A 15,786-nucleotide genomic window follows, 5' to 3' on the forward strand; every position below is an offset into this window, starting at 1 on the left:
TCCTCAATTTGTCTTTGGTCAAATATAGAATAAATGTTTAATGTAGCACTTACAATTTGTTGCGTCTATGCATTTATTAGTTAAATGCTTTGTCTTTTATTCAACATGGGCTATATATATTTAAAACGAAACCCCTTAAAATCAAGAGGGCTCCACGACCCCCTGTGGATCTTTGGCGACCCATAAGGGGGGTCCCGACCCATAGGTTGGGAACCACTGAACTAGATGCAGCCCTTCTATCTGGAGAAAAGACTTTGAGCACTCGTTATCCTTTTCCTTTTGCCATTGATGTTTTGATTTTATTGGATTAAAACCATATTCAACACTTGTACATAAATGACCAATTATTAACCAATTTATTTATTTCATTAATTAATGAATACAAGAGTGATATTAGCTGTAGTTGCAGTACCTGATCTCTGCTACTACTAAATAAAATGCCAATGACCCGAATATATTGTCTGAGCAAGTGATAGCTGGGGGCAGCTTTGGTGGAAAACATTATGGAACCGTACAGATCAGATGAAACAATCAGGGGTGTGTGTGTGTGTGAGAGAGAGAGAGAGAGAGAGAGAGAGAGAGAGAGGGGAGAGAGAGTCTCTGTGTGTGTGTGTGTGTCTCTATGTGTGTGTGTGTGTGTGTGTGTGTGTGTGTGTGCGTGCGCGCAAGTGTGTGGAGATTGCACTGCTTTACTCTGCTCTGGCCAGGGTTCTGGTTGATAGCACGCATAATATGTGTGCGCACGTGTGTACGTGTGTGTGTGTGTGTGTGTGTGTGTGTGTACTGATTAACCAGGAAGATGCTATGAGGTTCCCCAGTACTGCATGTAATGTGTGTATAGAACTTCTCTTTGCAGTAGACCGTCAGTTCAGTCCACCAGAGACAGCATTGAAGTAGAGAAAGTAGAAGAGAAGAAGAGAAAACACATACAGTACAAACACAATTAAATCAACATATGTATTTGTATATAAATATCTCCAATGTTTGAAAAAAAAATGTAAAAATAAAAAGTTCAGATGCAGCATTATTTTTTTTCTGCTATATAGTTATATCCTCTACATATTTCTATTATTGTCCATACACATGAACATGAACGCTTACCCTCTCTCGCACACACACACACGCGCTTACCCTCTCTCACACACACACACACGCGCGTGCACGCACGCACGCACGCACACCCTCTATCTCAAAACCATTCACATACAGTACATACACACTATACACACCCACACAAACTTCCCAATCACTCCCTCACACAATGGAGCATGCATGTGACACACACACACACGCACACACACACACACACAATATCGCCTCAGCAGTGAATCATAGTATCTACCCACTGCGCCTGTTTCTATTTAAAAAAAAAAAAAAAAAAAACGAGGAAAAAAAAAAAAAAAACGCAGTAAGTTCAACCCTCTTTAAAAGCCTTGCTCATTGCTCCTACCCCAAACTGCACATAGCATAGTCTCACACACTCTCTGACCATTTCCCAATGTCCAGTGTTCCAGCCATGGTGGTGTGTGACACGCCTAGTCATTGGATACTCCACAGAGTTCACAAAAGAGTATCACTGAGTAATCACAGGGTGTTTTACGCACTACCAAGGCTAGAGCACTTGACATTTGTAAGCTAAATGGTGTCTACCTCTCCTCTTCTATCTTCTATCTCTTGTCATCACTCTTTCTTCATCCCTCCACAAGTGCATTCCAATATGCGGACTCCCGTCCTCCCCTTGTGCTTGTGGCCTTGCGTTTCACTGATGCCCCGCCTCCTTGGAGAAAACAACTAAGTTTCCCCACTGTCAGCCAAGCCACAACAACTTTGGGGGTCTGTTCTTCATTCATTATATAGCAATTGCAAAGGAAAAAATGACATTAGAATTGGGATTTTGCAAGATATTGAGATACACTGTTGTCATCAGTGAAGTCATCGTGAGGCCACAAGCAGGAAAGGGAGCAAAATAAGGACAGGAGTCCGCATATTAGAAAGCACCCCATCCTCCTCCTCCTCCTCTAATTCTTCCTCCTCTCCTCTCCTCCTCTAATTCTTCCTCCTCTCCTCTCCTCCTCTCCTCTCCTCCTCCTCCTCTAATTCTTCCTCCTCTCCTCCTCTCCTCTCCTCTCCTCCTCTCCTCATCCTCCTCTCCTCTCCTCTCCTATCCTCCTCCTCTCCTCTCCTCTCCTCTCCTCCATCCTCCTCCTCCTCTCCTCTCTTCACTAACTCTCCTCTCCTCTCCTCTCCTTCCTCATTTCCTCCCCTAATTCTTCCTCCTCTCCTCTCCTCCTCCTCTCCTCTCTCCTCATTTCCTCCTCTCCCTCCTGGCTCTGCAGTCTGGACACTCCTCTTCCTCCTCTCCTCTCCTCCTCCGGTGATGATGGTCGTCCCTCATCCCTCTATCATCATCCTCCTCTTCGTCGTCGTCGTGGATGATCTCCACCTCCAAGCGGCCGACGTAGAGCGATACCGCGCACAGCCAGAAGAGGGCAGCGCTGGACACCACGGCCGCGTGCAGCAGGACGGCAGGAAGGGAGAGAAGCATGAAGCGGCGCAGGGTGAGGAGGGAACCCACGTAGGACGCCCCGCCGAACGACACACACATGCCGCCCAGGATGAAGAAGGCTGTGGGAGCACACACACGCGCGCGCACACACACACACACACAGGAGAAAGGGGGAGAGAAATGGTTATTGCGCTATACACATCCGCAGCGTGAGGAGGGAACCCACGTAGGACGCCCCGCCGAACGACACACACATACCGCCCAGGATGAAGAAGGCTGCAGGAGCACACGCACGCACGCACGCACACGCACACGCACACACGCGCACGCGCACGCACACGCACACGCACACACACAGGAGAGAGGGGGAGAGAGATGGTTATTACACTATACACATCCGCAGGGTGAGGAGAGAACCCACGTAGGACGCACCGCCAAACGACACACACACACACACACACACACCGCCCAGGATGAAGAAGGCTGCGGGAACACACACACACACATACATACGCACACGGACACGTACACACAGGCACACACACAACACGTAGAGATACAGACACATTATTACAGACAAAACAGAAAAAAGAAAAAAACATCCACTTTCAAATTTTTTGGGGGGATTTCGTTTCATAGGGAACTGGGGCCACATAACAGAAAAAATCCTAAATGCTCATCCTAACTTAAGATAGGAACAGTAAGATAGGAAAAATCCTAACTTCCTATTACAGAACCACTTCCTAAGTCCCTAGCCGTTTCTTATCTTATTTTTGCCCCCCCATCCGATCTTAAATTAGGAATTCCTAACTCCTCTATCATACTGATTTTTTCGATTGGTCGTGTCTGTTTCTGCCATTTCGAATGTGCACGAGATTGATAGAATGTAGCGACTTCACTTTTGAAGCCTAGGCTACGTGTTGGGGGGGAGAACGCAATAGCCTACGGACAAAAAAATACAGTGAATATAGGGAGGGTGTTAATTTCCATCATTCATTACCTTCGCCAGAAGGTTATGTTTTGCCCGCCGTGTATTTATTTGTGAATATGTCTGTTTGTTTGTTTGTTTGTACTTCGTATAACTCAGTCAAAATGGAGCCGATTTTTATGAAATTTTGTGGGATGATTGGTCATGACCCAAGGAAGAATCGATTAGTTTTTGGGAGTGATTGGGTCAAAGGTCAAAGGTCAAGGTCAAAATGTTTGTTTGTACTTCGTATAACTCAGACAGAACTGAGCCGATTTTTATGAAATTTACTGGGATGATTGGCCATGACCCAAGGAACAATCGATTACTTTTTGGGAGTGATTGGGACAAAGGTCAAAGGTCAAGGTCCCGAAAAGGTCAAAAACGTAAATTGAGCCGATTTTTATGACATTTAGTGGGATGATTGGTCATGACCCAAGGAACAATCGATTACTTTTTGGGAGTGATTGGGTCAAAGGTCAAGGTCACGAAAAGGTCAAAAACGTAAATTGAGCCGATTTTTATGAAATTTACTGGGATGATTGGTCATGACCCAAGGAACAATAGATTACTTTTTGGGAGTGATTGGGTCAAAGGTCAAGGTCAAGGTCACGAAAAGGTCAAAAATGTTTTTCTTTGCCAAGCACTATATGCCAGAACAACATGTGCATGCTGAATTGAATAAGAGGTCAAGACTGGGCCAAAAATGTAATATTACGATATTCCGGTCCGATTTAAATGAAACTAACACCAAAATTTGGAGAATGTTATGCCCCACACTCTGAAGATGTGAAGTGGCATAGGCGAAGGTTTGCGCTCTACCGAGTGCCCATTCTAGTTTAGGCTACATTTGTAGCTAAGAATCCTCAAAAGTTTCCTCATAGCCGTGTTGTCAGTTTCAGCAGTTCCCGTCGCAAATCCGCCACCTGAATGCTGTTTTAACAATGTGCAATTCCCATGATCAAGTAGCTTATTCAAATCAATGAAACAGGCGACGAAACGAGTCACATCGACTGTCAGCCTAAACAACAACAGTCATCATTCTGGGATGCCTCCGTGTAGTGAACTAAAGACATTTTATTGATCATAGAAACATTCTTAGTTTGAATGACAGCGGGAAGATGGGAATTGAGGGACGGAGAGCAAGGTGCGACTGCCTGTGTGACTGCACTGACAGAGGACGAGGGAGAGCGAGAGGAATCGGATCATCAAATAGGCTAACTTTTGAACAACGCTACGCAACCTAGAAATGCTAAACCCTGTTTAGCATAATATCTACACCGTTAACTTTCTGAGGACAAATGGATTAGTTTTGTGTGGTCTATAAATTCATCAGTAGGCTAGACCTAGTAACTTGTCCTGTTCAACTCCTGAGAGGAGACTTTGGCGAGGGAGCGCACGTTGTGCTCATAAGCCTGTCACAACATCAGCACGTAGGCTACGTGAAGTCAGTTGTTTTTTTGTTGGACTTTGCAAAATCAGTCTTTGATGTGCAAACCCCATGGTCAAAGTAGGCCTAATTCAAAGGCTACACTTGTTAATAGGAAATGTGTTTGGCTTTCAAACTATTTTCTTTTGTAATTTCTAAATAAAGGTAGGCTATATTGCATGGATAAAACAATGACAGGCTTCAAATGATAAAATTATTTAGGCCTACATCAGGCAACTATGGAATTGTAGCCTGCCTGGTTGGGAAGCTACTGTGGTAACCGTACCAGTGCCATTTTTTCTCTCTTGAAAACAAAATGCTCCCATTAACCCAGGCATCACTGCTCTAGGTGTTTTGGTTTGATGCCCCATGTTGCTGACATTGTGCATAATGCAAAAAAGTAACAGTGTTATCCTGAGTTTAGGACAGGGTGTATGGTCTCCTAACTTAGGCATCCTAAGTTAAGATATTCCTAACTTAGGATGCTTCTGGAATGGCTATATTCCTATCTTAAGATAAGATAGGATTTCTTCCTAAGTTAAGTTAGGAAACCTCCTTCTGTTATAGCAAAATTCCTAAATCCCTTCCTATCTCAAGATAAGATAGGATTTCAGACTTAGGAAGTTTCTGTTATGTGGCCCCTGGTCCCCATTTGTTTATAGTATCCTTACCTTTATCTTTTTAGAATTCTAAATGTGAAATACGAGTGTACTTAATGCTTAGACCCAGCACTCTGCAAAAGGGAATTGGATGTGTGTGAGATCTAACTGTGATGAGCACCATAGGCTGCCTCTCTGCCCACGTCACTCTGCCCCCCACCCCTCCCCCAGTACTATGCCAGTCTAGTGAAGGGATGCGTACCATATGCCGCTTCTCTGCCCACGTCACTCTGCCCCCCCCCCCAAAAAAAGTATGCCAGTCTAGTCATGGGCTGCGTACCATAGGCTGCCTCTCTGCCCATGTCACTCTGCCCCCCCCCCAAAAAAAGAAGTATGCCAGTCTAGTCATGGGCTGCGTACCATAGGCTGCCTCTCTGCCCACGTCACTCTGCCCCCCCCCAAAAGAAGTATGCCAGTCTAGTCATGGGCTGCCTACCATAGGCTGCCTCTCTGCACACGTCACTCTGCACGAAGGCGATGACTCCCAACCCCTGCTCCATCTCTCTCTACCACTCAGTTCCAGTCTCCATCTTCGACTACACTGCAAGCACACTGCACTTTCTGCACTAAACCCAAACATGCACACCAGTGCTTGACACTAACTTTTTCGCTTACCAGCCATTGTGGCTAGTGGTTTTCCTGACTCACTAGCCATTGGGCCTTTTCACTAGCCATAATTCAACATCAAACATCATAGCAGCTTTAATGAATTATATAATAGGCTGTAATAATGTAATGTAGGCTAATATAACATAATATAACATAATATAATATAATATAATATAATATAATATAATATAATATAATATAATATAATAGGCTATAATATAATATAGTGCTTAATAATTAGAATTGTTAGGCCTATTAACTGGTCCATGCATGCAGGCTATGGAAAGAACAGATTTACTGATCTGAGGAATGGCATAGCCTATATTGACCATGCAGAAACACCCAGCACAGTGTTTTGGAAGGGCACAAATGTAAGCTACACGAGAGCAAAATATTTCCGTCTTTGATCTGAAAGGCTCTTGCTTCATATCATATGGGCCAATCTGTGGAGGTCACCGTTCAAATTGATGCTCAAAGTAGATAGCAAAAGTCATTGCCAAGTTCGCCTGTCATCGGTCATGGATGTGGAATAACACCTCTTCTGGAACATTTTCTTATAGTATCCACTAAAAAGCGCACACAGATGCGGTAACTACAGAAGGGGCTACGACTTCCTTTCATTTCGTTTAATATTGAGTTGTTTAAAATAGCCTACAAACGGACGCCAGGCGAAACGGGCAAGAGACATGCTTTGCAGTCTGGAAGGCTACACTGTGCGTTGTTTAAGCCCGGTTTGACAGTCGGGAACAACAGCACAAGAAACATGGAGGAATATTAAGGTATGAAGACATACAGGCAAATCAGAAAATAATTTAAACCGAACATTATTAATGTCGCATGTGTCCTTGTCTTATCACTGCGCTTTAGTCTCGAGACTTTCAAAAGACAGCCTGGCGTGTTTTCCTCTCGCCTTGGTCATTTTAATGTCCACTACTACTAAGTATTGTACTACTGACAGATCGCAAAACAACAGGTCAGTTGAGATGAACTTCGCTACTTTATTTTCACGATAAGGTTTTCAGTGTCATTTCCAAACGCACGCTGATATGCCGGTAGCTCGCAGCCACTCCTCTTCGCAAGACTAGTAGGCCTAGCTCTATCAGATTCTTGGCGTGCATGACACACAGGTGACACGTGACACAGGTGCTTCATGGGTATTGTAGGCTCGCGAAATCGCGTTGTATTGCTTTTGTAGCAAAGACGGTCCGTGGAAAAAAACTACAAAATGCGGTGCCTCATCATTCAGAATAGTAACGGACCCGCCAGAATGGCTAGTGAACCTTCGGTATCTACTAGCCAACGCCGACTTTCACCCGCATTTGGCTACCTGGCGTGTGTTAGTGTTAAGCCCTGATACACACAGATACACAGACACACACACACACACAGACACACGAACACACACACAAGACGCACACCGCACCTTCTACCTGCACTAAACATATACACACACATACACACACACACACACACACACACACACACACACACTGCTGCTGGTGTACTTGACAGACCTTTTTTAATATTTATTTTTCTTCAAAATGCTACTATTACCATGTCAGAACGCTATAAAGGACTTTTTTTAGGAAAAGCACAAAAGCACAACAAATACCTCTTAATGTAGGTCCTCTACAAGTCTTCTGTTGTCCAGTCTTGCACTTTAAATGTCTGTATGAGCACTGTCTATGTCCATACTGTCTTAAGTCCATGTATAAGTACTGTCTATGTCTATACTGTCTATGTCCTTACCTAGATTAGTCTATGTCTGTATGGGAAAGCAAGAAATGTAATTTCAAATTCTTTGTATGACCAGTGCATGTAAAGAAATTGACAATAAAACCTACTTGACTTGACTTGACTTGACTACACCTTCCGCATGTAAATAAAGGCTAAAATGCCCAAAAACGTTTTAATAAAAGACTCAGAAGTATGCCAGTCTAGTCATGGGCTGCGTACCATAGGCTGCCTCTCTGCCCACGTCACTCTGCACGACCCCCCCCAGTACTATGCCAGTCTAGTCATGGGCTGCGTACCATAGGCTGCCTCTCTGCCCACGTCACTCTGCCCTGACCCCCCCCAGAAGTATGCCAGTCTAGTCAAGGGGTGCGTACCATAGGCTGCCTCTCTGCCCATGTCACTCTGCCCCCCCCCCAAAAAAAGAAGTATGCCAGTCTAGTCATGGGCTGCGTACCATAGGCCGCCTCTCTGCCCATGTCACTCTGCCCTGCCCACCAAAAAGAAGTTTGCCAGTCTACAAACCCCAACTCCGATGAAGTTGGGACGTTTGGTAAACAGTGAATAAAATCAAAATGCTATCATTTTCAAAACATTCAATCTATTCATTAGATGGAGAATAGTGAAAAGACAACATATTAAGTGTTAAAACCGAGAAAAAATATTGTTTTGGGGGACATATGTACTCATTTCTAATTTGATAAATCCAACACGTCTCAAAAGAGTTGGGACGGGGATCAGTGAAATTTAGTAAACATCCAAATAAGATAAAACAACAAAGAAGAACATTTCAAAATGAATTGTACTGACGGACAATATAGGTGTCCAGGTATAAGATCATCACAGAGAGGCTGAGTCACTCAGAATTAAAGATGCAAAGGGAATAATTACCATAGTTATTACCGGTACATACATTTTTGAATTTCCTTTGATTTACCACGATTGAGTGTATATAAGACATATTTTTGTTAATAAAATCATTGTATAGGTTCATGACATCATGAAATATATATTGGCTGTAGTCTCACTCTAGCACTCCAGGAGTTAGAGCTATTGAAAATTGACCATATTAAGAATGCTTAATGCATGAAAATGATACAGGGGTGTAACATTCTCCTAAGCACCTGAGCTCACTTGAAATAGACCCAGAAGACATGGTAAACTGTCCTTTGCTTACAGAAGTCAGCAGAAGTTGTAGAAGTCCATTCTTTTTGACAATAATAGAGCATTGCACATCCTGTGCTACAGTGAAAATGGACCATCCAACTTGTGTTAGTGCTAGCTTCAAAAGTCAGCCTCCATGATGGCATGCGGGTGCAGTAGTGCATTGGTTAAGATGTTCTCACTCATCTGTAGAGTTAAATGCAGTGTTGAATGGTATAAATGGGTTTTAAACAGCATGAAAAGCCACTCATGCATTATATTTTGAAGGGAGATCTTCGATTACTGCCAGATAGTAAGGTCAAATTGCATTCTCTACTATGTTTTAACAGTTTGGCTCCATCATAAGGACCAGCAGGTGATAAAATGGTGGGCTGTTGGTCAAGACCTGTCACACTGTAAGCACTACAGAAAGGAAAACATTGCAAAACATGACAAGGAATACACCCACCATTTAAGCTGGTGAAATCATGTCCAAGATAGGAATTAACACTGTTTTTTATATAAAATCATCTCGTCGGTTAATGTATTTAACTGTTAAGTGTTGTCTTTTGTTTTGTTTTTAGTCTTCCTCGACATTTGCTGCCATTTATTGTCCCCGTCCCAACTCTTTTGAGACGTGTTGGATTTATCAAATTAGAAATGAGTACATATGTCCCCCAAAACAATATTTTTTCTCGGTTTTAACACTTAATATGTTGTCTTTTCACTATTCTCCATCTAATGAATAGATTGAATGTTTTGAAAATGATAGCATTTTGATTTTATTCACTGTTTACCAAACGTCCCAACTTCATCGGAGTTGGGGTTTGTAGTCAAGGGGTGCGTACCATAGGCTACCTCTCTGCCCTGCCCTCCCCCCCCCCCCCCCCAAAAAAGAAGTTTGCCAGTCTAGTCAAGGGATGCCTACCATACGCTGCCTCTCTGCCCACGTCACTCTGCCTTGCCCAGCCCCCCCCCCCCAAAAAAAGAAGTATGCCAGTCTAGTCATGGGCTGCGTACCATAGGCTGCCTCTCTGCCCACGTCACTCTGCCCCCCCCAAAAGAAGTATGCCAGTCTAGTCATGGGCTGCCTACCATAGGCTGCCTCTCTGCACACGTCACTCTGCACGAAGGCGATGACTCTCAACCTCTCTCTCTACCACGCAGTTCCCGTCTCCATCTTCGACTACACCTACCATATGTAAATAAAGGCTAAAATGAACAAAAACGTTTTAATAAAAGTTTTAGAAGTATGCCAGTCTAGTGAAGGGATGCGTACCATAGGCTGCCTCTCTGCCCTGCCTCCCCCCCCCCCCCCCCCAAAAAAAAAGTATGCCATTATGCCAGTCTAGTCATGGGCTGCCTACCATAGGCTGCCTCTCTGCCCACGTCACTCTGCCTTGCTCCCCCCCCCCCAAAAGAGAAGTATGCCATAATGCCAGTCTAGTCATGGGCTGCGTACCATAGGCTGCCTCTCTGCCCACGTCACTCTGTACGAAGGCGATGACGCCGATCCCTGTGGCCAGCAGTCCATTCCGGAACCACGAGAGGAAGCCTGGAACACACACAGACACAGACACCTCAGTCCTATCAGCCTACTAATGCTCTCTGCATTATGGTAAATGCTGACATGGGAAACACACGCCACCCAAGTGGCATTTTGTACAGGGATGTAAAATGAGCTTACTTGTGAAATTGATTGTGAAGCTAACAGTGCTGAATATGGTATTATTGTATTGTATTGTTCATGTGCTCTGGGAAACTCATATTTAGTTTTTATTTATTTATGTCTCGGAAACTTGTGTAAAAAAAAAATTCAATGAGTTTCCCTGTATCATTGAACATTTTTATACACAAGTTTCCAAGACTCCTAAATACGAGTTTCCCAGAGCACATGAATGCACAGTAATACCATAATACCATACTCAGCACTGTTAGCTTCACAATCAATTTCATGGGCACCGTAGGGGGGAAAAAATCAGCCAATTTCAAAAGTATGCTCATTTCACACCCCAATTTTACTTCTTATCATGGATCACTGAACCGTATGATACCAAAAAACTTAATGGTGCCAACTGGTTCAGGTCGGTTTGGTTCGGTTCAGTGATATTTCCAAAAATAGTGCACTGTTCCTTTATAGGGACACTGTGTGAGATTTTTTGTTATTTATTTCCAGAATCCATGCTGCCCATTCACTTATGTTACCTTTTTCATGAATATTTATCACCACCATCAAATTCTAATTATTCATTATGACTGGAAAAATTGCACTTTTCATACATGAAAAGCGGGATCTTCTCCATGGTCCACCATTTTGAATTTCCAAAAAAAGCCATTTTTAGCTGCACAAATGACTCTACTTGGACCATACTAGGAAATATTTGTTTATTACTTAGTAAACTTTCATGTAAAGATCAAATTTGGCAATAGGCAGCCCAGTTTCAATGAGCAGCATAGTTGCAGTACCTTTTTTGACCATTTCCTGCACAGTGTACCTTTAAAGGACCAGTTCAGTCAATTTCAATATGCTGTTGTATTGCTCACGCTACCCTTGACTTGTCAGTACCTGGTGATGCCACATTTTTCGGCTCAGCCCTTTCCGAGATATGAGCTATTCTAATGGGGGCAGTGTTTGTTTACATTTTTAAAAATGAACAAAGGCCTAATCCAAATATTTCCCAAAAGGTACCGCTGTTTACTAGTTGTCTACTGATCTTGCATAACTTTTTGGTTGTTTTTGGGAATAAATCAAAATGATTTTTTGAAATGTAAACAAACTGCTGCTCCCATTACAATGACCAGGATCTCGGAAAAGGCTGAAGAAGGGGGAAAAAAAAAACCTCAGGTACCGACAAAGTCCAGGGTGTAAGTATTACAACTGCATGTTAAAATTGACTGAAGTTATCCTCTATACCAGTGATTCTCAAAGTGTGGTCCGGGGACCACTAGTGGTCCGCGATAGAGCTCAGGTGGTCCGCGAGGGGATTTCTACTTTTCCAAGATAAGCTAGCGGTAGGCTACATTTGTAACATTTTCCTGTTTTCAACTCAATAAGACAGGCTTATAATGTGAATGACAAGTAAGTGGTCTGCATCAAAATTAGCAGTGTCAAATTAGCACCCATCAACTGCCAATTCAGTTGACAGGTGGTCCCTGATCATTTTTGGGGGGACAAAGTGGTCCTCGGTCTGAAAAAGTTTGAGAAACACTGCACTACACATGCTATGGTGCCAGAAAGTCTCTCACCTGTTTCGTGTGATTTCCTCAGCATCTAGAAGAACAGAGAGACACGTGGTTAGAGCAATATGAGGTAGACCAGAGAGACACATGGTTAGAGCAATATGGTGTAGACCAGTGATTTTCAAACAGGTGGGCCTTGAAGGTATTCCAAGTGGGCCTTGAAATTATTTTCTAAAAATCAAAAAAATGTGTGTTGCTGTTGACTATATAATTCAGTTGTATTGTTTTTTTTGGGGGGGGGGTCAGAGGTGGGCCCCGAACATTTGTGAACATTTCAAGCGGGCCCCAAGTTGCAAAAGGTTGGGAACCCCTGGTGTAGACAGGCAGGCTAGCTGCTTCTGCTTACTCTGATTAGGGCCCAACTACATGAATGCAAGTAGACTCGGGCAGCATAGGCCTATTCTGCCCAACAGCAAAACGGGAGTAACTGCATTGTTGTTGAAAATTAGTTATCATGATTTCAAGGACATATTAAAATGTAACGCTACGCTACTGTCCAATTGCTTTTGACTTCTCTAAAAGTGGGTAGTATGCACAAACTGTTGCAATTTCTAGTGTTAACGTGATTTGGATGTAAACACCGTCAAATTAATGCTGAGAGGCTACAGTGAGCTTGTTTGTTTTATTTCAAATCCATTGTGGATGAAAATTGTGCTGCTGTCCAAATATTTCTGGGCCTACGGTAACTATGCAGTTACTGCCTTTTTGCTTTGCAGGCTAGTATTGCACTACCCGATTGCACTGTCACTGAGCCAATGTTTACAAGCAAAAGGAAGGATCAATTAGCCTAATGTTGAACTGTTGTTGAGGTGTTTTATCATAATCTAGTGGCAACTCTAAGAAGGTCTGTTGCACATGCACCCTCCACATTGCAACACAACAAGTTCCTTGTTGAACCACTTTCAGATGCATGTCGTTGTAGTTGTAGTAGTCCCCTCCCCACCAATTTTTGCAAGCCTAACGTTTAGTAACAACGTCAATTACCATTTTAAAGCAGGATGAGGAGGAAGATAGGCTATGCTATTAGGTCAATACCGCTTGGCTACAGCCCAAAATTGTGCATTGTTTACATCGGCTACCCTCAGTGACAGTAAATATATTTAAAATCTATTTACTCTCAATGGCTACCCCCAATCACGTTTGATCGTGCAAACTTCTTCACTCGGCCAAAGAGCCTTACCAACCTCACTTGCTGATAAACTGATGTCGTTTTGATTTGCGTCGGTGTTGGGACATCTGACACTGGTGGAAACATTTCACTTTCGTTACACTGTTGGCACGGTTCAACCCGTGACACACTGCGGTCACTGAGTCGCTGGCTACCAGCCTCGTAACTTGATCATCAATGCATTTAATTAGCTCGTAGAATGTCCTATGACTAGTCCTCAATAAACAAGAGAATAGTAGGCTACAACATGCGTTCCTATAAACCCAATAGCATTTCTCTTTCTATTTTCTCTGTTTCTTACCAACGCATCTGCCTTGTCCAGTTCTGTCAGTTGGTGGTGGGGAGTCTCGGGGATGCGGGCTTTATTCCCCCACTTGTCCGAGAGCCAGGAGCGTGACGTCCGGTGAACATATCGCACCGATGGGACTTGTGGCACCTGGGGACTTATGGCATTCTTGAAGACGCGGACAAACTGAGGCGTGAGGCGAGGTAAATGTCTATACCTTATCCAACAAGCACTAAGCGCAGCCATAACGCCTTCAGGAAATCAAAACACGACCTCCTCGTGCACTGTGACCTTTGGCACGCAGGGAACCAAAGAGTTGAGACAAGAGAAGATCTTCCATAGCGCTGGTGGTGTGCGCTGTGTATGTTTTGTACAGCGCCATCTAGAGTAGCCTAGCTGTCGGCCTACACATTGCAGCTAAATTCAAGTTTTTCATTTTCAGAATTATATTGTGAATATTAATGTACGTGCTGAATACAATGCATTTCGACTGCGTTTTGTGCACGACTCTGTTTTTAGCAAATAATTGTGTGTATGTTTATCGTCCATGAATCATGCGACACACTCAAGCTGCACCACTTGGTGTTAACCAGTAGAGGGAGTACTAGGACCATACAAAAATGTTGAGCTGTTGTAGGATAGTTCTTCCAGACAGCTTCTTATAGTCAATGAAGTGCTAGCATTATGTTAACAGGGTGTTTTTATTTGCATGGATATGTTCCAATATTTTGGGAATATGAAAAAGTTTATTTTTCTCCTCATTAACAGCTTGTCTGTCTGTCTGTTTGTCTGTCTGTCAGTCAATCTGTCTGTCTGTCTCTGCCTGCCTGCTTGTCTGTCTGTCTGTCTGTCTACCTGCCTGTCTGTCTGCCTGCCTGCCTGCCTGTCTGCCTTTCTGTCTGTCTACCTGCCTGCCTGCCTGCCTGCCTGTCTGCCTGCCTGCCTGTCTGCCTGCCTGCCTGCCTGTCTGTCTGTCTGTCTGCCTGTCTGCCTGTCTGTCTGCCTTTCTGTCTGTTTGCCTGCCTGCCTGCCTGTCTGTCTGCCCTTCTGTCTGTCTGTCTGCCTGCCTGCCTGTCTGTCTTCCTGTCGGTCTCTTCTTCTCTGTAGGCCTAGGTTGTGTGTGTGTGTGTGTGTGTGTGTGTGTGTGTGTGTGTGTGTGTGTGTGTGTGTGTGTGTGTGTGTGTGTGTGTGTGTGTGTGTGTGTGATCATAGGGGCTGCTTTGATGTAAGGCCTGATGACTGTGTGTGTGTTTGCTTTTGCCACAAAGCAAACAGGCCAAAGTGGTGACACCATGTCACACACAAAACATGAAGCATATCAACACATGACACACACACACACACACACACACACACACACACACACACACACACACACACACACACACACACACACACACACACACACACACACACACACACACACACACACACACACACACACACACACACATAGCAGCATGCATGCACAACACACACACACACACATGACAAACACACACACACACACACACACACATGAAAAACACACACACACACACACACACACACACACACACACACACACACACACACACACACACACACACACAAACACACACACACACACAGAGCGTGCATGCTCAACAACACATGACAAACACACACAAACGCACTCAGACATAGGTTACACAGACATAAATATGAACCAACCTGCACACAAACACACATGCATGGTATAACCACTGGGATCTCTAGGACTGATCACTAGATACTAGTGGTCTGGATTGGCACTGCCCTCACGATCCGATTCGATCACGATTCGGGAGGTAGCGATTTGATTTGATTCGATTCGATTCGATTCTATGCGATCCGATCGAATCCGATCAGTGTTCGAATTACGGGGGAGCCAAAGGGAGCTGAGCTCCCTTTCCCTCAGGCTCCCATGAAAGAGGCAAAACTTGATTTTCTGTCTATGTCTTCAATGTGTCATTTATACTACCTTAATAAGGAAAACAGCCCTAAATATCCATATTAAATATAAATATCTCCATATAAATAAAAAA

At 43.8% G+C, this 15,786-nt stretch overlaps 1 protein-coding gene across 1 annotated transcript; it reads right to left on the minus strand.

Moving 5' to 3' along the window:
* Positions 1-2,247: 2,247 nt before the first annotated feature.
* Positions 2,248-14,031, minus strand: tmem160 (transmembrane protein 160). Its single transcript, XM_063204533.1, has 4 exons — positions 13,757-14,031; positions 12,294-12,318; positions 10,510-10,602; positions 2,248-2,625 (listed from the first exon to the last, which is right to left on the minus strand). The coding sequence occupies exons 1-4, from the start codon at positions 13,985-13,987 to the stop codon at positions 2,306-2,308; spliced, it is 669 nt and encodes a 222-aa protein (XP_063060603.1). The 5' UTR covers positions 13,988-14,031; the 3' UTR covers positions 2,248-2,305.
* Positions 14,032-15,786: the final 1,755 nt, after the last annotated feature.

The sequence above is a fragment of the Engraulis encrasicolus genome, chromosome 8 (genome assembly GCF_034702125.1).
Source record: "Engraulis encrasicolus isolate BLACKSEA-1 chromosome 8, IST_EnEncr_1.0, whole genome shotgun sequence".
Lineage (NCBI taxonomy): Eukaryota > Metazoa > Chordata > Actinopteri > Clupeiformes > Engraulidae > Engraulis > Engraulis encrasicolus.